The following is a 23,784-nucleotide window of genomic DNA, read 5'->3' on the forward strand; positions in this document are numbered from 1 at the left end:
CTAGCTACAGGCCCTGCCCTGCAGGTCTCACTACAGGTGACAGAGCCAATGTAGGTCTCTCTGATTGGCTCAGTCCGCAGGTTAAGGCAGGGCCTGTACAGACTCCGCCCCCGCTCTTCAGCTACAGGTGGGTGTCGATAGAGGTTGAGGTTGACTCCGCCTCCTATTACTGTCCTGTGGGAGTCAGACTGTCCCGACTGTCCCCCCGACATCCGTCCTCTCTGCGTTCCTTCCACAACACGCCCCGCCCCCTGTGGCCCCGCCCTCATGTTGCCATTGGCATACAGCTTGAGGTCCGGTTTAGAGACTAGGACACCCGACCCTCGCTGCCCCGTGCGTCTCCTTTGCTGCTGTCGCTCCAGGTAACGAAACTCGGCCTCTGTCTCTGTCTCGTCCTCGAATCGCAGACGGCGAGGCAGAGTCGCCACAGGGGGGCGTCGCTGCGTCTGAGCTGATTCGCTGCTCGGGGAGTCATGCAGGCGTGCTGATTGAGGGGCCACTCCCTCTGATTTCCATTGGATAGCATGATGCAGCCTGACCCCCGACCTGCTGAGAGACCAACAATCATTTTACTGAACAGGTGAAAATCATCATTAAACCTCAACCTTACCTGTGAAGGTAAATCTGAACAGGTAAATCTGAACAGGTAAATCTGAACAGGTAACTCTGAACAGGTAAATCTGAACAGGTAACTCTGAACAGGTAACTCTGAACAGGTAAATCTGAACAGGTAAATCTGAACAGGTAACTCTGAACAGGTAACTCTGAACAGGTAAATCTGAACAGGTAACTCTGAACAGGTAACTCTGAACAGGTAAATCTGAACAGGTAAATCTGAACAGGTAAATCTGAACAGGTAACTCTGAACAGGTAAATCTGAACAGGTAAATCTGAACAGGTAACTCTGAACAGGTAACAGGTGTTCACACTGGCTTTCAGCGCTTATGCGCGAGTGTTCTGTAACCATAACAACAGGATCTAGCCTGCGGTGCAACCGCGCCTGAGCCGGCCGGAGCACAAAGCATCAATTTAGCACAGAAAAGAACAAACAGGACGGGAAGTCAGACACCGATACAACATTAAAACATCCGGTTTATTTTCAGAATAAAACCCTCCGTTTTGATGGTTCAGAAAAACCACCGTTTGTGTGTTTGTTTATGTGTTTATAAGGTTTTTATTGAGTTTTATACCACGAACATCGTATAATCTCGTGCTGTCACGAGTGAATCTGTTAAATTACCGCGGTAAGTCTCCGTACTCCAGCTGTCCGGCTGAGCTCTCCGTGCTGCAGACTGAGATCACAGCCGCTGGGTGATGACGGATGAGGAGAAAAGGAACCGTAGCGGACACGCAAAGCGCACATATCTGGTGGAAGTTTGCAGTTTTTGGGCACAGGTAACTAGGGACGTAGGTTACTACTCGTCCTGATTGGTCAGCTGTCAGAAAGGCGCTTGACGTCACCCAGAGCTTTTCTGAAAAGTTGAAATAATTCAACTGAGAAAGGTGTCATCCTTTTTCCTTTTTCCTTTTTCCATAGGCTTGTATGTGAAAAAGGCGCAGGCAGTTGAGAAAAGAAGTCAAGTGTGAACACGGCCTAACTCTGAACAGGTAAATCTGAACAGGTAAATCTGAACAGGTAAATCTGAACAGGTAAATGGACTCAGGCTTGTATAGCTCAAAGCACTTTTACACCGTCCCACCAACACATTCACACACTGATGGTAGAGGCTGCTCTGTAAAGTGACCATCACAAGCATACACATTCATACACTGCTGACAAAGCAGAGGGAGCAACTTGGGGTTAAGTGTCTTGACCAAGGACACATCTGACATGTAGCTGCAGGAGCTGGGGATCGAACCCCCCAGCTGTGTGTGTGTCCACAGTCGCCACACAGAAAGTGTGAAGTGTGTGGGGTCAAGTCCACTGTGACCTCTACCCCAAGCTAACAAACTAACCAAATTACTGATTAACTAAAAAAACAAACAAACTAGTAAACTAGACAATTAACTCACAATAACAAAAGTTAACAACCTAATTAACTGATGGAACTAACAAACTCACTAACAAAATAAAACAACAAACAAATAAGATACAGTATACAATACAGTACTCAGTGTCTCTGTGTTTAGGACTCACTGTGTGTGTGTGTGTGTGTGTGTGTGTGTGTATGGTACTCACTGTGTGTGTGTGTGTGTGTGTGTATGGTACTCACTGTGTGTGTGTGTCGGGGGTCAGCAGGTTGTGGTCGGCTCTCAGAGGAACACAGCAACGCTTCATACGAGCGCCGTCCTCACACTGCTGCTGCCGCGGCAACCAGTCTGACACAAAGAGGCTGAACACAGACGGACAGACACACGCAGACTCACACACACACACACACACACACACACACACACACACACACACACACACACACACAACAGGTGGGGGAGGGGAGAGGATGACATCAGCAGCTCCGATTGGTCGATGTGACAGAGGAAGGAGGATTAAACTGAGCAGCTCGTCAAGACTAATTAACCTGACGAGACACAGACTGTTTACATCAGCACTCACACTGAGCACTGTGTGTGTGTGTGTGTGGGGGGGGACTCACTGTGTGTGTGTGTGTGTGGGGGGGGACTCACTGTGTGTGTGTGTGTGTGTGTGTGTGTGGGGGGGGACTCACTGTGTGTGTGTGGGGGGGGGGGGGGGGGGGGGGGGACTCACTGTGTGTGTGTTATCTTTTATGTTGCTTTGTTTGGTGGTTTTAGTGTCTGGTATTGATGGGTTTTTTTTGTTTATTGTACTATGTTGACTTTTTTTGTTGTGTAATAGGTGTGTAATATGTGTTTGTGTTGTTGTGTTGTGTAGTGTGTGTTTGTGTTGTTGTGTTGTGTAGTGTGTGTTTTGGTTTTAGAAGAAACTCAGAGTCCCTCAAAGCCAAAAAAAATCTGTTTTTTCATTGGCTGAAATAATCCTCCTATCACAGGTGAGGTGGTTGAACAGATGAAGGTTGTACAGGCAGGTGAACGGGCAGGTGAACGGGCAGGTCCAAATGGAGAACAGGAAGGGAGAATATTGAGAAGTGACAACTGAAGGGTTTTGAGCTCATCAAAATAAAATAAAAATCTGATGATTTTTTTAACCGAGTTTTACAAAAACAACTTCCTGTCATTTCTTCACAATAAGTTTTGTTTTTGAATGATTCTGTCAACTAAAACAATCGTAGGCTTTTTATTTGAAACACATTCTGGAAGTGTTGAGTTTGAGTTAGCAGAACTCTGCAGTAAAGCTAACAGGACTACAAATGATGAATAAAGTAGTATGGGAGGTAGAGCCTTCAGTTAAGAGGCGGGCCCTTCTCCGTTGGAATCATCTACCAGTCAGGGTCAGAGTCGGGTTTTTTTTAGGGCTGAACCAGGAGCCAATCAGCTCCTAATGATGCTGCTATAGGCTTCAAACGTATGACTCCGCCCCTTTTATGTGAGCGCGCTCAGAGAAACAGGTTGATAACCAGCTTCATGTGACCGTATCAGTCAGATTTAGAGATTAATAAAGATTACTGCAGAGAGGGAACTTTAAATCATTAAGAGTTAACACAGATGTGACTAACGTATAGACCTCTGCTCTTTATCAAGAGAATACTACGATAACTTTTGTTAATATTTGACGCTGAATAAATAAATATGTTGATGGTAAACGGGGCTTCAGAATAAAATAGGAACAAACTTTCAAAAAGAAAAACAACCTCCTGTCTGTAACATCTTATAAAAGGTTTTTTGGAGATGTTTACAGATGTGTGTTTTCGTTTAACTCCCTGGATGTTAGGGCTGACACAGGCGCCCACCAGATCCCAGTGAGGCGGCTGACATGAGACATGAGGCTGACAGCAGCCGACACAGCTGAGCAGTTCACACACACACACACACACACACACACACGAGTGCCTTACACACACATTCAGTGCCACACACATACATACACATATACACACATATTCAGTGCCTCACACATACACACACACTTAGTGTGTTATATCGCCTACTTGACTGTTGAATGTAAAATGCAGTACATATAGTCAGTGTGTTTTTGTTTGAACCCCGAGGTACATATCGAACCGTGCGCTGACTGTTGTTGCACACCCGCACGCTGCAGAGAGTAACCCACACCACACAGAACGGTTGTTTGCGTTTTTCTTTATTTTCTTTTTTTGAGAAGGTTTTTGTCATGTTTGAGATTTTTTCCCTTTTTTCTTGCTATCCCTGCGTTTGGCACTACATACTGAGGGTGACATGTTAGGTTGTTTTTAAAACAAACGTCTATTCAAAGCCTTCATATCTTGTGGCAAGCAAAGTATGAATACAGCTAATAAAAATAAAGGTTTACATTTGTCCTTGTTTACTTTACACATAAAATAAAAACACTTTTTTGGACCCCCTCAAAAATGGGGGTATTAAAATATTTGACATTTGTATCACAAATCAATGTAATGAGACCAAACATAAAAACTGTACAAAAATGATAAAATTCATTTTAAAAATTCTCCAGGTCAAATGATGCAAAAGAGGAAATTATTTTGCTTGTTTTTTTTACAGCCCATAAATCGAATTAAAAGGAGACGTGAGTTCACTTCTTCTGTTGGATGAAGTTCAGATTGACTGGGTGTCGGACATTTACTGGATGGGGGACCAGTGGGAAGTTGGGATTAGGATGCACCACAGAACCTGAGCAGAGGAAAAGAGAAAGGCCAACAGAAAGTTAAAGGCAGAAGTTTAAATTTTATTTTGTCTCTGCAACATTTAAAAAAAAAAAAAGAAGGAAAATCTTACCCTGGGTGACGAAGGGTTTTCCGGGCTGGAAGCCTCCGTTGCCCTGCTGGATGAAGTTCTGGGGCATCCTGTAGGGCCAGGATGGAGAGAGGGCGTACTGAGGGGCTTTATTGTGCTCCCATAACCGGGATCCTTGGCTCACACCAACAAACTGGGCCGGATGACCTGAATCTGAAGAGACAAGATCAAAACAACCTCAAACACGGACTAAAAGAAGAAACTTGTGACAGACAGTCCCTTCACCAACAACATCTTTGTATCAGAATTCAATGTGGTGAGAATAATGTGAGGACGATGTGGGTACAAGACACGATCTGTAAGCGTCAAAAAATACAGGGAGTGCCAGTGACGTCAACAGCGCCTTTCTGAAAAGTTTAAAAATGTTCAACTTGAGCACTCGGAGTGGCTAAACAAAAAAGTCGGAGCGCTCAGGGCTCCGCCTGCTGATGCTCACGCCACCTACTCAATGAAAATAAACGCTGGCGCTCAGAAAAAGAAAAACGCGAGGTGGACACGGGGCCTTTACAAAACTGCAAAGCTTAGCGTTTTTTTTAAACGCCCTGAGGGCAAAAACTCTCTCAGTGCCAGCTGTTTGTTGTTGCTGCGCTGTAGCTGTCAACTTTTGGAACAGCTCCATGCTCGTCAATGTCGATTCTCCCTCACTGACCAACCGAAAGAAAGGAGGGGCGGGACTTAAGATATCGGCGTTGCCAAGAACAATATGGTTACGTTTCTGCGTGTAGAGCTGCTGCTGATGTCAGGGCACAATGCAGTTACACTGTCTTCATGTTTTCCTGATTATTGATTAAAAGCAAATATTTAGCATAGACTTAACGGTCACTACTCATGGAGGGGGAAGTGCTGCGTAGCCTAGCAACAGTAATCGGCTGTGGGCGCTGCCTGCTGATGGAAAGCACACTCTCAAGGTTACTTTGCTGAATGTTACTTTGGTCTGTGTTTAAGGTGTCAGGAACAAGAAGTGTCATCATTTATGCTGCAGACTAAGACCTAAATTAAATCAGGACATATCGTGTCTGATAAAATGAAATCTGTGTTTGTATCTGTAATTTTTTTTGTACATTCTTAATTTTTCTTTTTTTTATTTAAATTGTGAACTATGTTTGCACTTTTTGTCTGCAATCTTTGCTGCTGTAACAATGTAAATTTCCCCGTTGTGGGATAAATAAAGGATTATCTCATCTTATCTTAATGATTGAGGGACAAACAAACAAAGACACACACACACACACATATTCAGTGCCTCACACACACACACACACACACACACACGGTGCCACCAAAGTTCACCCAGTGAATACCTGACTTGACCACAGTGCCATTTCCCATGAGTGACCCGGGTTGTGCTAAGTGGTTGTGCCAGTGTCCTTCCCGTCCTGACCCGCCCATGCCCAGCTGCCTCCCCGCCGGCTGGGCGAAGATGATGCTGGGGTCGTTCAGGTTCATGGGGCTGGGGTTGACCCCTGAGCCCGTGGGACTCCCGTTCCCCGATGCCGAGCGCAGGGCGAATTTCAGGCCGGGCGGGGAGGGGGCGGTGGGCGAGGACGTGTTGAGGACCGGTCCGTGGATGGGCCAGGCGGTGGAAGGGATGCGGACTGGGTGATGAGGCTGCCCCTGGGAGTGGTGGGACTGGTGCTGGTGGGAGGGAAGAAGCCCCAGTGCGGTGAGCGCCCCCGGGTGGTACTGGCTCGGGTGAGAGGTGGGGAAGCTGAAGAGAGACAGGGGCACCTGGGGGTGAGCGGACTGCTTGGTGGGACCCGCAGAGCTGGGCTTACTGTGGGAGGGCTGAGGGGAGCTGGAGGACTGGGAGGAACCTTGGGGGACAGCTGACGGCTGTGGGGAGTACGGTGGAGTCTGCCGACTGTCGGACTGTTGAGAGAAATAATCATCAGAATCAGTCGCCACACACTGATAATAAAAATCAGTGAAACGTGGACGTTTTATACTCACACATTCAGAGGGCTGTCTGCTCCGTCCAGGACCGTCCCCCTGAGGGATGGGAACCGACTGCGAGCTCACAATCGTTCGTACCATATGAGGAGCTGGGGAAGAAGGTGGCAGCTTTTAGACATTTGTTATCTTTCACACACTTGTGTCCTGCCTGTGTGAGGTGAGTTTTGTTACCTGGTGCTCCGGTGTTCCTCTGCTTGAGGTGGCGGTACTCGGGACAGTCCCTCCGTACGTGGCCCATGTCCCCGCACTGAAAACAGCGCCTATCCTTCGGCTCACGCTCCTCCTCTTTGATGTCCTCGTCTTTGTCGTTTTCCTTCTTCTTTATCCTGGCAGAGGAAAGTTCAGGGATGAGTAAATCAGAAACATTTGGTATTTATTTTATTTAATTAATTTGGTCACTGTGAATATACATACATACATATATATATATTAATTAATTTAAATGATAATATACGCACACTTATTTATGTAAATACTGTAATTGACATCTTAATTGACCCATCTGTCACATAACTGCATTTTACTTATCATGTTACTTCAGCATCTTTTGCACTATTCACCACTGCACTGTTTCATATTTAATCATGTAAATATTAGTCTTTTCTTATCATGTTTATTGTTGATTAATGTTGTACCTGTATATAAGAGAGCACAGTTCATTAAGTTAAATTCCTTGTGTGTGTGTGTAAGCAAACCTGGACAATAAATCTGATTCTGATTCTAAGGAGCAAACACGAGGACAAAATACAAAAACCTCTGACTCCCTCAAACTGCAAACCACCAATACTTAGAGGAACTTTAAACAAAGACGCTTCTGACTTTCATCTCACCTCCAGGTGTCTGTACTCATCTTGTGGTTGCTGGTCTACTCCTTTGTGAAGGCTCATCTTTTTGTCTGTCTGATTCTCTCTCTCCTCTGGCTTCTGTTCGCTGTTTCTACTCTGAGAAAATGTTGACATTTTTGTGCTTTGACACTTGTTGCTTTTGTAAAATCAACGCGTAATCGAGTTTAATAACTCTCAATCAGAGTAATGGTGATTGTGATTTTTGCCATAATCGAGCAGCCCTCGGTGGTCCTGTGGCTTTAGACCTCAGCTGGAAAGCTATAAAGGGTCATTATACTTTAAACATAAGTTACATTGACATACCGTAAAATACTCTATATAAGACGCATTTTTTCATCTGAAAAGTTGGCCGCTTCTTTTACACCGGTGCGACCAATATACCAGAATAAAATGCTGACACACGCGCTGTCGTTACCGCGGTTTCAGCAGCCACTATCACACACTGCATGCAACCTGACGCGATTAAAAACACATCTCCATTCATCATGTATTGAAAGCTGCTAGCACGCTGTGCTGGGGAAGACGGCGACACAGACCAGTCTGGCAGTGCAACTTTTTCACATCTTTTCTCTGAGGAGGTCATAATCGTAACAGAAAACAGTGGTATCTGTAAATAAACCTTGTGGAGTGATCTGTTGATTGAAAGAGTCCTATATTAAAATTAAAGAGTGACCAGCGGAGTCGGTTTCTGCAAGCTAGAGGTCTGAGCTTCACTCACAACTTTCCCTGCAGGCTGAAAGCTCGACTATCGTACTGTCGCTACTAGGAGAGAAAACTCCACAAAATGAAAACAGACCCAAAAGGCGACACGGCTGCACAGAAACAGAATGTTGTACACTTCGCTGAACATGATAGAAATCGTCATGCAGGAGGACAGTTCAAACTTTTGTTTTCTCTGAGAGGACCTTTAAAAAACAAGGTGCCTCTTATCTACCGGTGTGGCTTATATTTCTGATTTTACGATAGCTACTTCACAATGGATAAACCTGCACAGACTCAAACATCAAAAATATCCCCATAGCAGCCCATGTTAACCTCTCCTTCTTATACTGTATGTATAGAAATAATAACCCAACATCACAATGTCAGCAGTAATTCTTTAAAAAAAGGTTCAAAATTCATCAGCTTATTGTTTTTGTTTTTTTTACAACGTGAGAAAGCACAAAGTAGAAGCTATCTTTAATTATAAGAGATTTATTTCTTCATAGAAGTGTCTTTAAGATTTTCTTGGAAATCTACCGAGGTAAGAAAAATAAGTCCTTGAATGAAGAGGGGACAACCTGCGTCTCTTTGGACAGTCCTTCATGTAATGTCCAATCTTCCCACAGATCCTGCAGCATCTGTCGTTTGGCGCCAACTCGCCGTCCGTCAACACCTTGGAGTCAAAGAAGTAGTCCTGCGGAAGAAATAAAATCAAAAATCAGTTTCATCAGAAGACAAAGCCGATAGGATTTTAATTCTGAATCATTCACATTATTTAGTTTGGTCATGAGTGATGTACCACTTCAGTGCCGGGGACGGGGTAGAAAGGAGTTCCAAACAACTTCCTCCCATTTATAAAAGCCTTCATGATGAAGTTTGTCACTAGAGGAGGGCAAAACAGAACGTTGTTCATTAGTATACAGAAAGGAAAGGTCACAACAAAGTACTAAAGGAGCAATCAGTAAGATAACTACGAATGTCTAATATCTGATCAGACATTAAGGAAACATGCTATGTTGAAGTGCTGGCTACTCTGACAACAATGCAGCAGCCAGTATGTCCTCCTTCTAACTTTAGATTCTGCTCCTGAATGCTCTGGATTTGTTTGGACCAGAGAAGGTAGGCGCTTTTAAGGCGACCAACCCACGTGGCCGTTTTAGACGCCCCTCGGTTTGTCAGATATGAGAGCAGTTATCAGGTCAACAGGTGTTGCAGCGATGGAAGCGGTCAAGAGAAGTGGTTCAGATAGAAGTGATTGTACCCGACCTAAAAAGCCTCTGCATGTTTCTAATAAGCTCCACGAGCAGAAACGTGCTCAAACTAGGATCAATATTGGAGATGCTTTTGAAAAATGGAGAGAGGTTAGAACACAGAAAGGTTTACAGACCCATGCAGAGCTGGATAAACACTGAAGCTTCAGAGTCCACCACATGGTGACCTGAGTGAACATCCACTCTAGAGAGGAGGGGGGGGGGAGACAGCTCTCTATGATGTTTAGAATTTAGACTACAGTACCCATTTTAAACACTAGGGGTCAGAGTTATATATTGCTCCTTTAAAGTGCAGAACATCAAATCTGTTCAAACAGTGACATCAACCACTACATCTTTTATCAAACACTTTAATACAGGTGCCTCATGAAGAAGAAACATCCTGATTCAGGTGGAAAAAGTATCCTGTAAGGGAAGTTAATAACAGTATAGTAACTTTTGGATCCGATAAAGTAGGTTCAACTTACTTTTGCGAGAAACTCCAGCACCAAGATTATGATTCAAATCAAAGGGATCTGAGGAGAACAGACAGGTGAGTAGAAGAGGTGAGCGGTCAAACTGAGAAACAGGCGAGGAAAAAAATAAAAGAGTGAATCTGTGGGAGCACCTTCGATAGCGATGCATTTACTGGTCCACTGTTTCTCAAAGGTGGTAAGGCGTTTCCTTTGACGGATGCTGATGACGTGCTCTTTGAAGTCAAATTCCTCGGTGTAAAAGCGCAGGAGTCCGAGCCACAGCTCTCCCACGGACTCTGTGTTCGGCGGCACATCAGAGAGGAGCCGACGCTGCGTCAACAGAAGAACTTTTAGTACCAAGCAGATTTGGACTTTTACCCACAAACTGAACAATCTGCCAAAACTCTTACTGTGATTTTGATACCAGATGATGAGTTCATGTTTGAATTTAGTGAAGTCATCTTCATTCAACTCACCAGATCCTCGAGGTCATCAAAAAAGAAAGCGTTCCAGCCGTCTACCATCCTCTGGGGAACGGTCTTCCCATCAAAGATCTAAACAGACATCATACAGAGATGTTTATTCAGAGCTCAGGTTTACACATTTAAATTAGGGTGTGTGATTTTTAGAGAGGGGGGGGCTACCTCCTGCAGGACGGGAATGACCGGAGTCTGCCTCTGCTGCAGGAAGTATAGCACCATCAGAATGTATGCATAAGAAGAGAGGCTTCCTCTGGACGCATCCCCGATGTCGCAGCGCTGTGTGCACAAAAACAATCCAGTCACACAGCAAGTAATCACACAAAAACAAACCACAGAGGCAACAGACAAAACAGAGGTCAAACTTACTAAGACCATTGACACCTTTTGGTTTCAAGAGAGAGAATCATAACGCTGTTTTTATCTTATTCTTCAACAAAAAGGTAAACCCAGCGTCCGGAATTAATAGCCGCCCAGTGCAGATCGTTGATAGTTTTCCCGTTTGGCTGATTTGGGTAAATGTTTGTACCCAAACAGTCATGTTAAAAAGTAAGCAGAGTTTTAAGGATGTTTGGTGAAGCTGCAGCTTCTTTCTCCACACACAGACAACAGCCACAACGTGCACCCATTTTCTTTTAGTGCTTCATAACGCACTTTAGTGCATCATAATGCAGTTGATCAGTACAGACAAAGTACTACAGTCAGGAACGCACGTGATCCAGTTAATGCAGGTATGAGTTGTAGGTGAGCGTGACACCAATCTGTAACTTTAACGTTGGATGACGGTTTCTGTTGGAATGTTTCCACACAGACTCTGTGAAACACTGACGATATAGTCAAAAGGCTAAATGCACACTCCTTGATTAACTCAACAGGTGCTGCTGGAGAAGCCAATGATGCACACACACACATACTACCTATTTATACACAATATTTGTATGCAGTAAGTCTACAGCTGGATTAACTTGCTAGGATCATTTTTTGCACAAGATAAGATAATCCTTTATTTATCCCACAACGGGCAAATTTAGTGTTACAGCAACAAAGACTGCAAACAAAAGTGAACACAGTGCACAATTTAAATAAAAAATAATAATGTACAAAAAATAGATACCACAATATAGATTAAAAAGAATAGATCAGCTGAGAGCATCAGAATATTCAGTGTAACACAAACATGCACATAAAGTGTAACATGTTATTGCACAGAGTGGTTTGATAAACATAATATAACATTATTATTGCACAAGGTAAGAGTGAAATTGTCCGGTTGTGTGTGTTTTGTGATCTACTGGAAGCAGGCTTGGTTAAACAGAATAAATAAATAAATCCAGTAATACATTTTTTGAAAAAGCTGGGACAGCCAATCAACATGTGGTTTCTGGATAATACCTGTCAGAGATTGTTAGCATCAGTTTGATCCAGACAGAAAGCTGCTAACTTTACTTTGCAAAGAGTCACTGAATCAGATCGGACTTCTGTAACTTACCTTGGCGAAGACCTTCATTGTGTATCCCAGGAATTGCACGCGTGGGTCCAGAGCTGCATACGTAGCAAGCATTCTGGTGTTGTGTTGAGCCTGCAGAAACAAAGCAACACTTTGACTAAAAGGCTCATCCGAGCACTTCATAAAGCAGGTTATACGACGTGACATTCTTCACTCACCAGCGTGTTGTAGAGGCTGATGTCTCCCTCCAGACCACTCTGTCTGTGTTCAAACTTCACAATAGGCACTTTAGCTGTTGTGATAGGCAAGATGTTCCTCAAACCTACGATGACAGGGAAACGAGACGCCCAGCCGGTCACTTTCATTCTCCAGCAGAACAAAAACAAACGAGTCATAAAGAATCCGGATCACGTTTATTCACCTGTATGCTTCTTCAGCACTTTGGCGAGCCCCTCGATGATCTCTTTGCAGTTCAGATTCTGATTGTACAAAGTTTGAAAATGTCATTCATTTATTATCTCACAACGAAGACGGAGTTCGTGTGTGTGTGTGTGTGTGTGTGTGTGTGTGTGTGTGTGTGTGTGTGTGTGTGTGTGTGTGTGTGTGCTTGGTCAGCCTACCTCTGCAGTCTCGTGACCCTCCAGGGTCATGCAGATGTCGAGGTCACTGTCGCGGAAGCCAAAGCCGTTCTTGGAGGAGCCAAACAAGCAGAGCTGAGCTTTATCTGAGGATTCACACGCAGAGAAAGATTTACTCACTTCTATCCCGGTGTGGAAACACATTCTCTTTGTCATTATTGAAATCAAAAGTTAAGAATGGATTTCCCAAATAATACCCAGAGGTTCAGTCTGTTGAGTCTCGCTAAATAAAGCAACAACAATGATGTTACTGAAAGTCTAATCTGTTTCTACAGCACATTAAAAAGCTTCACAAGTGTACAGTGTGCTCTGCTCAATGGCACCTCTCCAGCTGGTACAAGCGACCATCTGGTTCCCAACCCAAGTCCCTACAGACTGAGCTACTGCCCAGTACTGTACATAAACCAGACCGAGGTGTGTAGTGGTTTAAGTCCAAAGCTCACCGTTGTACTCCTTCCTTATGAACCTCTCCAGACTTAAGAGGATCTGTTCCCTCTTCTGCTGCTCTGCATGTGACGGTGACAATTCATCTACAACAGCATGGATTCATTGTTTGAAGTTATTATTCAAGCAAAATCACAAATATTTTGTAGTTCTTGGTTCAGAAATGTGCTGATTTGTTTTATACAAAGTGCAATCCGTTTGTGTCTTTCCACATATTTGTATGCAATGATAAATATAAATGTAAATGGTCGTACAGAAGCAGAGTTTGCAGAGGCCGTCGAGAATATCTCTGAAGCGGTCGTTCATGGGGGGCAGAGGCTTCAGCTCGATCTTCTTAAAGTCCTCAGGGCACTCGTCCTTCAGGTGACCGTCACGTTTGCAGATGCTGCACACAACAGTCGGAGGCTGGGAGGAAAAAGAAAAAAGAGTTCAATCAAATAACTAGGCTTAACATGACTTTAACTTTGTGACCATTTGGTCAGCTAAAAATGAATAATAAAGGTTTTCATCCTCGCTAGGCGGCACTAAAATAACTACTCAGTTTAACTCATTACTAATAATTTAAAATGTTGGCCCTCAATGTAGGTCAAATATTATGTCCAAGATGTAACGCAGCCTTCTGCCACAAGCTGGGGCTGTAGCAACAGACAGGCTGTAGCAACAGACAGGCTGTAGCAACAGACAGGCTGTAGCAACAGACAGGCTGTAGCAACAGACAGGCTGTAGCTGTGGCCTCAGACGGGCTGTGGCCTCAGACGGGCTGTGGCCTCAGATGGGCTGTGGCCTCAGACGGGCTGTAGCTACAGACGGGCTGTAGCTGTAGCCACAGACGGGCTGTAGCTGTAGCCACAGACAGGCTGTAGCCACAGGCGGGCTGTAGCCACAGGCGGGCTGTAGCTGTGGCCTCAGACGGGCTGTAGCCACAGACGGCTGTAGCTGTGGCCACAGACGGGCTGTAGCTGTGGCCTCAGATGGGCTGTAGCTGTGGCCTAAGACGGGCTGTAGCTGTGGCCTCAGATGGGCTGTAGCTGTGGCCTCAGATGGGCAGTAGCTGTGGCCTAAGACGGGCTGTAGCTGTGGCCTCAGATGGGCTGTAGCTGTGGCCTCAGATGGGCAGTAGCTGTGGCCTAAGACGGGCTGTAGCTGTGGCCTCAGACGGGCTGTAGCTGTGGCCTCAGACGGGCTGTAGCTGTAGCAACAGATGGGCTGTAGCCACACAATGCACATATAGTAAAAACTACAGATAATAAACGGGTGCATGGTTATTAATCAGTTACCTTTCCACCAGTGAAAATCATCTTATCAAACACATAGTGCAGATCCTCTGATGCAACAGGTCCACAGCTTTCTTCCTCTTCCTCCTCCTCTTCCTCCTCCTCCCCCTCTTTGTCACTGTCCAGCAGGCCGTTGGGGGAGAAGGAAGGTTTGTTCCCCTCATTGAGAACCATGTCCATGAGACTGGCATCTAAAGTCTTCTCCTCCTCCTTTCTGGACGGATCTGATCCATCTTCATCCTCACTATCGGCTTCATCGTCCTTTTTCAAACCTCCATGACCCCTCTGACCTTTTACAACATTCCCGTCGTCTTCGCTCTTGTTTACACAAGCCGCCTCTGTCTTCTCAACCTCTTCACACTTTGCACCTTGCTGTCCTGACTTCATTCGTCTCTGTCGCCTGCCCGCTCCCCGTCTCTGAGGGCAAGCAAAGTATTTATAAGCCGTACGGAAGCGCTCCTGGATGTACTCAAACACCATTTGGCTGTTTAAGCTGCGCGCGACATTCCTCTTCAAGGCGAACGGATCTAAACACAGAAGAAAAGGGAACACAGAGTGAATTCTAATAACATTCTTCTTCTTTCTGTGAGATTGGACTTTTCTAACAGAGCGGTCTCTTACCTTCGATAGCGAGCCTGCGACGAGGCCAGTTCTTCACTTCCCTGGAGAGGAGCTCCTTCAAACGGATGCTGATGATGGATTCTTCAAGTGCAAACTCCAGAGTGTAGAAACGCAAGAGCTCCAACCACAGCTGGCCCAGTGACACACCTTTCCCCAGGTCAAGGGTCAGCCGGGTCTGAAAGCAAAAGAAGAATTTCAACAGGGTCCACTGTGACTTAAATCTGAATCTGAATCAAAGGCAGTCAGTTTTTGTTTTTTACAAAAGAAGCAGCGAGACTCACCAGTCCTTCCGAGTAATGAGAGTCTTCTGTTTTTTTCTGCTCCGGTTTGGGTCTTCCTTCTCCCCTTGCTTCGTTTCGGTTCTCCCCGCGTCCGTCCGTGGAGCTCTGAGGTCTGCGCTCCCATCGGACGAACAGGTCCAGTGCGATTCCAGTGAGATGATACTCGTCCACACGTTTCACATCGAATCCTTCGATCTGAACAAAAGAAAAACAAAGTCAGACGTAATGAAGAAAATCAGCGCAATCACTTCAATCACCAAACGTTCATGTGAATGAATAAGTTTTAATCTCTTACTCGGCAAGCAGTGAATAAATGACAGACCATGAAGTTAAATGCCCTGTTTTTGCATCCAGATGACTCCTCTGTTGTACTGCTTTAAGTACCAACATCCTCTGCTGTTGAGGGGGCAGACATTTTTCAGAGCCTCTGAGAGACATTCAACCTACCCAGCGGCCCAGGTACACAGGGAGGATGGGCTCTTTCCTCTGTTGCAGGAAGAAGATGACCATGAGGGCGAAGGAGTAGGAGGGGATGCCACCTTCAGACTGGTGGTCAATGTGACACAGCTGCACGATGAAGAGAAAAAACAGCGTCCGCTTTAGAGACTTTATATCAAAACCTCCTTATTAGGAACATCACATGTGATTTCTATTTTCTGACATATTGGTGATACATCTTGTTGGTTCAGGGGTGGAGGTGCTGTTCATAAAAAAAAGAAAACACACTAAACGCACTGAAGCAAATCGAATGATCACTTCCTGTTTAAGCTAGTGAGTCACTGTCGTTGTCAGGCTTACCCTCGCCCAGTAGCGGAAGGCCAGCACCAGGGGAACCACTCTGGGCTCCAGTTTAGCGAGGGCTGCCAGGTGATTGGTGGTGAGACAAGCAACTTCATTTCCTGCGCTCACTTTGCACATTAAGCCGCTGCACAGAAAACAGAGGTGCAGACAACAAGTATGAATGGTTGGATATAATTCTAAAATTCAAACTAAACTACCCTTATCTGGCCCAGCATGACCGAGAACAACATGATTAAACAGAAGGACTCACAGAAACCCTGACGGCCAACATGAAGTGAATATGACATTAACAGCACTTCAGCTTTAGAAGAGTTTATTAAAAAAAGACCAACTTCAGCCTAAAGCTCAGATATTCATGTTTCCTTCAGCAGCAACCAGCAAACTCAAATTGAAACTAAAACATCCCTAACCCTAACAAATGATTCATATCTTTGTATGTTGGACATATTGATAAGCTTTAAAAAAATTGACAACAAATCATCTGACAGCTGACTCAGAAGTGTGAAGTGTAATAATCTAAAAACAGTCATGAAAAGATAAACCTGACCTTAACATCGAGGTCAAGACCACCAACTATTAAAAACAAAGATAACACACCTAAAGTCATTCTCTACATGTGTGGACGGACTAAATGATGATGTATTTAAATGCTCACCTGCTGACATCCCGACAGAACACAGCAGGAACTTTGGCATGAAAATCAGACTCAACCTCGAAAAACTCAGCTGGAGAGGGAAGAGTGAAAAACACAGTGAGATGACACGCACAGAAAGAAAGTAATTTAAAGAGTTTGACCAAGAAAAAAACACCTGAAGTAGTTTAAGAGCACACTCACACTGGAACATGTTGCTCTGTACCGCTGGCCTGCACTCACACTGCTCCGGTACTAACCGGGCCGTAATACAACACATGAACGGCTTCACATCAACATGAAGCTCGCTTCATTTACAAGACAGGCAGGCTGAATAATAAAACATAAAAAAGGGACGCACAATCGATCTCGCACATCAGAGAACAACACAGAGAACATGACAGCTACTTTACTGACTATGTGGCTTCTTTTGAGTCATTTCAGTCAGATACAGCCGTGTAGATATTTTAACTTTTCCATCATCTGATCAGAATATTTATTGTGTTTGTGTAACCTAATAACCAGTTTGCGACGAGCAGACATTCAAGAGTTCAGGGGTGTTTTAAAAAAGATACTAGAAGATAAAACGGAAACCATAATGGTCCCAATGTGTCTTGATTTTTTGGCAGGGTTGTAAGTCTCGAAATTAACCCTTCAAAAAAAAGATCAAAAAGTTTGCATGAGTCCACTTCTCCTTTGTGTCGCTCACTGATTTTGTGTTCTTACATCTTACAAACAAATTAAAGCTTCAAACACGGACAAACAGTTGATGATTAATTTATTAATTGAGGCGGGGATCGATGACACTTCCTGTCCAGGTTGTGTTTGTGCAATAACTGTACTGTGCCGAAACACACCTCCTCCAACCGTGCCAGGGGTCAAGGAAGAGTAGAACGGAGCACATACACACTAGTCAAACAAACTGGACTTTGGGGGTTAAACGTGCTCGGACACAGTACGGATTGTCAAGTGTGTGCACCCTTATTCTCCCACGTGAGGTCTTAAAAATAAATATTTTACCAAATAACAAGCAGATAAACGATGTCTAAGCAGAAGCTGTAACTTGAGACAAAATGTGAAATGCACTGAGTGAGACTTACAGCAGTTTTTAAGGATTTCCAGCACTTGAATCAGGACCTCGGGTTGTGTCATCTGAGAGAAGTGACGAGACCAAACGCCAGTTAACAACGTGTTCAGGTTTTATAGACAAAAAGCATCATCGTCTGGTGAAAGAGCACAACTCACCGAGGAAGGGTGGACGACATCGATGTTGATATCACTCGTCTTGAAGGCAAATCGGGTGAGACATGAGCCGTAGAGTCGGAGGGAGCAAGCTGGAAAAAAACAAAGGAGGCATATTAAAACATAGAACGAGGTACATGTCACACTTTTCAAACCGCTCTTTATGTAAAAACAGACACATGGGGTCCTGCAGACAACCTGAGAGGTGCCTCTTTATGATCTCCTCCATCCTGACAACCACGGCCTTCCGAACCTCAAAGTCCTCCTCCGAGATGCCGTGCTCCTTGGCCGTTTCTAGGACGGCCGCATCCACCGCCCTCAGTTGGGCAGCGGAGGCGGCGGGCAGGGCACGCAGCTCGTTCTCCTCCTGTTTTTCCTGATACACCACAAGCAGAATAAATTAAATCTATCATCCTAACTCTGACATTGAGCCCCTTTAAGATAAGTGTTGCTTAAGATTCCCGTACCGTTATGTTCTTCTTGTGTCTCTTTTCCTTGATGTGTTTGTGCGCTCCTTGGATGTTCTCGATGTGGACGGAGCAGAGCTTGCATAAGTACTGATAGTTCGGGTACTCGGGAGACTGCTGTGAAAACAAAGGAAGAGGAAAAAAATCAGCTTATGGAGGTTTTTTTGGGGGGGTGAAACTCTGGGATTTGTAATCCTAAACATGATCACAACCTTTTACCAACCAGAGGGCTCTACCACAAACAGAGATCAACATACCCAGGATATATTTTTGTGACTGGTCTTCACTGACCATATTTAGCGTTAGATATCGCGTCACATCACGCAGCATCGGACGCTCGCTGTCCACACTGCATCCATTAAAGTCCCCAATGAAACTGAACTCCAAGAGTATCTAACTGATGGGTCGAGACGTATTTCCTACTGAAACGGGATAGAACCAATCACAAGACAGAAGGCGGGACATAGTGTTGGGATGAATTTGATTGGATTGTTAGCTTCAACTAAGCTTTTTAAGTGGTCAAAATGTGTAAACGCCGCCGAGTGCAGAATGAGTCAAACATTTAAAATGTTTTATAGGAGGAGAAAAAAATATGCCTTGTTGAATTTGGCAGATAAATGAACTTTTGACACAAGAACGCTGGTTTAAACCAGAAACATTTCTTTTTTGTTTCATAGGGACTTAAAATATTTACTTCTCTGCGAATTTCAGTTTCCCCATGTGAACATTACAACATGTTGTGCTTTTATTTTGAAGGTTGACAAACAGCAAAGTGGTGCTTTCATTTTGAAGGTCGAATAACAGAAGTGCAGTGCTTTTAATTTGAAAGTGTGATGCTATTATTTTGAAGTTAAAAGAAAATATTTTTATTTTCAAGGTGAACAAACAGAAGTTTGGTACTTTTATTTTGAAGTTGAACCAACAGAAATGTGATTCTTTTATTTTGAAGGTGGACACACTAGAAGATTGGTTGTTTTATTCTGATGGTGAACATACAGAAGAGTGATGCTTTTATTCTGAAGGTTGCCAAACAGAATTGCGATGCTTTGTATTGACAAGCTGTTGACTCAAATAACAACACCCAGAGGCTCGCGGTGAGCCGAACAAAGACTTTCTCCCGTGTTGACACAAATCAAAGTCACAACATTTCAATCACAGATGTGGATTTTATGAATGCACTGTTATCTCCACTTTTCTCTGCTGAGTAAGAAAATTAATTGCCAGAGCCTTGTAGAGCACCCTCCTTATTCGTTCCTCGTCCACGTCTACTCGAGCAACAGAGAGGAAAATACAAACGGGGCGTCTGGGATTAAACTGCACGCTGAGTAGCTCGCGGTTCTGTTAGCACACTCAAATAGGAAAATATAAAATCAAGCTAATTTTGTCCCTGACGCTCACCCGTATCGATGATAACGATAATTTCCACCAAAGAAACTTTGAATAAAAGTGCTAATTTACACAGAAACAATTCCTAAAGCTGCCCAGTTTGATTTGTTTAAATGTGTCTTTGATGAAGAAAACAGGAAGTAGAGACTCCATTTATCATCACCTGGTGAATACTGATTGGACCACACAGAAGGTTAAAATCAGCTGAGCCACACGAGCGCTACACAACAGGACAGTTTCCTTACTTTCAACAAGCGATGGATGTAGTCTCTGTAGAGGCGCTCCTCTGCTTGTCGGAGGCCCAGCTGCTGATCCGTCAGGGGGGCTTCCTCCACACTGGGCCTCCTGTCTGATGGATGCATCAGAGCGCCGGCTCTCACCCCTACAAACAATCACACACTTAAAACCAGAGAAACATTTACTGAAGAAGACAAAATAACCTCGGCTCTGAACATCTTGCAAACCCACCTTGGGACTTTTCCTTAGCTGGAGCTGCAGTGGTGCTTTTCACCTTCTCTGTGAGGACTTTCTCAGGTGCTCCCGGCGCTGCAGGAGAGCTGATCTCTCTGCTCGCCGAGGGGCTGCTGTCTGCAGACACAGACACCCGGGAGTCCATCGAGTGAGCCGCCAGGTGCTGCTGCGGGCCGGACACTTTCCCCTTCCCTCTCTCCCCAGAGCTCGTCCTTCCCGTCAGTCTAGTCAGCCTGGAGGGCCGGCCTCTCCTCTTGTCCTGGGGCGCGTCAGTGAAAGTCTTGCCTGACCCGCGGGTTCCCTGGCCGCCTGTGTGTTCATCCTTTGCCGTGGTTAAGTTTTGCTGTCTGCTGGGAGCGCACCTGGCGCCCTCTCTCTGCGAGGGAGATTCCCTGTTGGACTTCTCGCTGGGTGAAGATTTGGCTCCTCGGGGCTGAGGCTGTTTGCCCGTTTTTACTGGACTTTTGGACTCATCCATCCCTCCAGTTCTTCAGTTTGTGTCCGTGGAGGTGTCAAAACCGTGCTGAGGACGACCAGGGAGGCTGGCCACCTGAAGTCTGGGTGAAAAGAATATTAAAGCATGACACGCGATAGAAACATTCAGTTCAGGTGAAACATTTTTAAGGTTTTAAAAGTTGGTGTTTTAAAAGGTGTCTAGGTGAACATTCACTTGACAGCTCAGTTGTGTTTTTTACTTTTGTGCTGTAAACTCAGCTCAGGCACAGATCTGCACTTAATTCACATTTTATTTTTATTTTTTAAAAGAATAATTTCCGGGCAGAAAAGCGCTGGCTGTGCAGTCCGGAGTGTTTGCATGAACCGTCCTGTCTCCATGACAACAGTATGTTGACAACGGCCACTGTATGACCGACACTGCTCCGTGTAACTTTTTACTGCATGTTTTATATTTGAGATCAGACACGGAGCAAAGACGATGTTTGTACAAGATACAATCCATAGGTGGAAAAAATACAAATTTGGAACAGAGCACCGGTGACATCAACGGCGCATTTCTGAAAAGTTGGAAGATTTTCAACTTGAGCGCTCTGAGCGGCCGCACTAAAAAGGCAGAGCGCTCGTAAAAAAAAAAGACGCTTTCTGCTGCAAATACTTAGAAGCTAGTGGACACGGGGCCTTAGGCTGACTTCCATATGTAATGCCTTGGCAGATTGGTTTGATGATTATCACCTTTTGTACATTTTGTGTTTTTTATTTTACATTTTTAAATTCTATTGTATATTTTGTAATATCTTCTTATTCTGTATTATTTAAGTTGTTGCTAGTTCTGCTTTATTTACTTGTTAATTGTTTAGCACCAATACACCAAGTCAGATTCCTTGTATGTGTAAATGTACTTGGTAATAAACCCTGATTCTGATTCTGAAATCAATTCAATATCAAATCGAACCCTGACCCTAAGAATCAAAATCAATTGAGAGGTTGTTAGGTGACGGTTTAGGATGTTGTTAAGATAAGATAATCCTTTATTGATCCCCAGTGGGGATCATGCAGTCAAAGACAAGAAGAAGAGCATGCATGTGTACAAATAAAATGAAAATAAAGATAAAGGTATAATGTATTTACAACTATTATAAGCAAGTATTAAGTAAACTACAAACCAATTAAGATCTGAACTTTACACTACAAACTGTACAGGACATTGAGACATGCAGGTAAGTTTCACTTAAAGTGACAGAGTTGAAAAAGGTGAGAAAAGTAAGCAATAATAAAATAAAATAAGCATCTTGATGTAACATGAGTGACAGAGTGGCGATGTGGCAGGGAAGGACACACTGCTGCTGATGGCGGTACGCAAAAAGGAGCGCCAGAAGAGCTCAGTTTTGGACCTGGGGGGGGGGGGGGGGGGAGGATGGCTGAAGGAACTGCCCATCTGCCACAGCTCATCATGGAGAGGGTGAGAGGAGTTGTCCAGGATGGCTGTGATTTTGTCCCTCATCCTCCTCCCAGCCGTCCAGCCCAATAGGGGACTGGACTTGAACTTGTGTAGAACCACATGTCACACCTACACATTCACAAACTGATGCTATGCCATCAGAAGTAACTAATCCCATTTCAGGGTTTTCAGGTAATTCAGGGCTAAGTGTCGAACCCCTGACCTTCCGGTTGACACTACCCACTGAGCCACAGCCGCCCCTATGAGATGATGTTTGATAATGTTGAGTGATGTAAAGTAATGTTTAGGTTATGTTTAGTGACGTTTGATGATGTCAGGTTACGTAAGAGGTTATTTAAAGTGACGTTAGGTGATGTTCAGTGACTGTAAGGTTAAGTTAGAGGTTATTATCTTATGTAAGGTAATGTTTAGTACTGTTAGGTGATGTTCAGTGACTGTAAGGTTAAGTTAGAGGTTATTATCTTATGTAAGGTAATGTTTAGTACTGTTAGGTGATGTTCAGTGACTGTAGGAGGTGGTTTCTGTGGTAAACACCGTCTGGTTGCTTGTAAACACATCTAAGTTATGTTTCGGGTTAAAGACAAACGAAACTGCAAGGGAGGCAGATTCCGACGTAACACCGGAGTGAACGTGAACCTAACTTTCAAAACAGAGACGTGAGGGGGGGGGGGGGGGGGTCACGCAGGTATTTTGGATCAATATATATACATGTGTGTATATTTGCTCACCATTAAACCATGAGCTGTTTGTTGTCCTCCGGGAAGGCTTCGTGTTGACTTCCTGAAGACTGTTGAGTCGACTTTGCTGAAAGCTAGCAGCCGTTAGCCGGTGTGAGCTAACGGGAGATAAATAACACCGACACTCAGCGGCGGGTCGTTACAAACCGTCCCAAACAACTTCGACCATCACGGCACGGAACGGCTCGGTTTACCTCTCTCCCCTCCAGCTCTCAACGTGACCCGGGATTAAAGATTCACTGTCTCCATGGTTCCGTTTAAATCATGTTTTTAGAATCCCACGGCCCTGCTCCAGACAGCCACCACTGACGCCATGTTAATACACTGCCGCGCTGCATTGTGGGGAAGCGAGTCTTCACGGAGAGGGGCGTGTAGCGTTGCGTTCATAGACCGTAAATAAGAGGGGCGTAACGTGTTGCGTTCAAATACCGTAAATAAGAGGGGCGTAACGTGTTGCGTTCAAATACCGTACATAAGAGGGGCGTAACGTGTTGCGTTCAAATACCGTACATAAGAGTTGCTTGTAATGTAAATAATGTTAATTAAATTATATTGAATTAAGGGAGTAGTGAATGAACATTGTAATTATTGTTATTATTATTATTACAGGTTTAATTAAAGATTTTTTCCTCAACTGTTTATAGGTTATTGTTTAAATTGCACATATATTTTTATCCCTGCACGGGGTTATGTACATTTCTTGTATAAATCTATTTTTTAACTGCACAGTTTAAGTTTGTTTCATCTAGGGGTATACTTTAAATCTTTTTTTCAGGTTAATATATATGGAGGGGGGGGGGGGGGTCATGTTTCATGTCATGTACGTCTTTGTAACCTGCTACTGGATGCTTTGAATTTCCCTCGGGATCAATAAAGTATCTATCTATCTATCTATCT

The 23,784-nt window shown here is 44.3% G+C and overlaps 2 protein-coding genes across 2 annotated transcripts in view; both read right to left on the reverse strand.

Moving 5' to 3' along the window:
* Positions 1 to 3,859, reverse strand: part of si:dkey-121a11.3 (uncharacterized protein KIAA1614) — an 8,803-nt gene extending 4,944 nt beyond the window's left edge. The window contains exons 1-3 of the mRNA XM_065956269.1: positions 3,828 to 3,859; positions 2,214 to 2,333; positions 1 to 546 (exon numbers count right to left, since the gene is read on the reverse strand). The exon at positions 1 to 546 is cut by the window's left edge and continues 395 nt beyond it. Coding sequence (XP_065812341.1) covers positions 1 to 546; positions 2,214 to 2,333; positions 3,828 to 3,859 — 698 coding nt within the window. The remainder of the gene's footprint in view (positions 547 to 2,213; positions 2,334 to 3,827) is intronic.
* Positions 3,860 to 4,160: 301 nt separating this feature from the next.
* Positions 4,161 to 23,220, reverse strand: tut4 (terminal uridylyl transferase 4). Its single transcript, XM_020659209.3, has 30 exons — positions 22,879 to 23,220; positions 20,233 to 20,792; positions 20,010 to 20,146; positions 18,379 to 18,495; positions 18,110 to 18,287; positions 17,915 to 18,003; positions 17,770 to 17,821; positions 16,694 to 16,763; positions 16,036 to 16,162; positions 15,685 to 15,804; positions 15,238 to 15,432; positions 14,957 to 15,131; positions 14,339 to 14,862; positions 13,316 to 13,466; positions 13,061 to 13,147; positions 12,600 to 12,703; positions 12,401 to 12,458; positions 12,198 to 12,301; positions 12,022 to 12,111; positions 10,698 to 10,811; positions 10,530 to 10,607; positions 10,206 to 10,383; positions 10,066 to 10,113; positions 9,127 to 9,209; positions 8,906 to 9,021; positions 6,952 to 7,106; positions 6,778 to 6,869; positions 6,129 to 6,696; positions 4,810 to 4,980; positions 4,161 to 4,704 (listed from the first exon to the last, which is right to left on the reverse strand). The coding sequence occupies exons 2-30, from the start codon at positions 20,711 to 20,713 to the stop codon at positions 4,607 to 4,609; spliced, it is 4,560 nt and encodes a 1,519-aa protein (XP_020514865.2). The 5' UTR covers positions 20,714 to 20,792; positions 22,879 to 23,220; the 3' UTR covers positions 4,161 to 4,606.
* Between the last annotated feature and the right edge of the window lie 564 nt (positions 23,221 to 23,784).

Source organism: Labrus bergylta, chromosome 6 (assembly GCF_963930695.1).
Source record: "Labrus bergylta chromosome 6, fLabBer1.1, whole genome shotgun sequence".
Classification (NCBI taxonomy): domain Eukaryota; kingdom Metazoa; phylum Chordata; class Actinopteri; order Labriformes; family Labridae; genus Labrus; species Labrus bergylta.

Excerpts from the sequence above, each read along its gene's own strand:
- tut4 (XM_020659209.3), bottom strand. The coding sequence starts at position 20,713 with ATGGATGAGTCCAAAAGTCCAGTAAAAACGGGCAAACAGCCTCAGCCC. Across the intron at positions 15,132-15,237 it reads CTCATTACTCGGAAGGACTG|ACCCGGCTGACCCTTGACCT; the intron begins GTGAGTCTCGCT and ends TTTTGCTTTCAG. Across the intron at positions 7,107-8,905 it reads GACTGTCCAAAGAGACGCAG|GATAAAGAAGAAGGAAAACG; the intron begins GTTGTCCCCTCT and ends TTCCTCTGCCAG.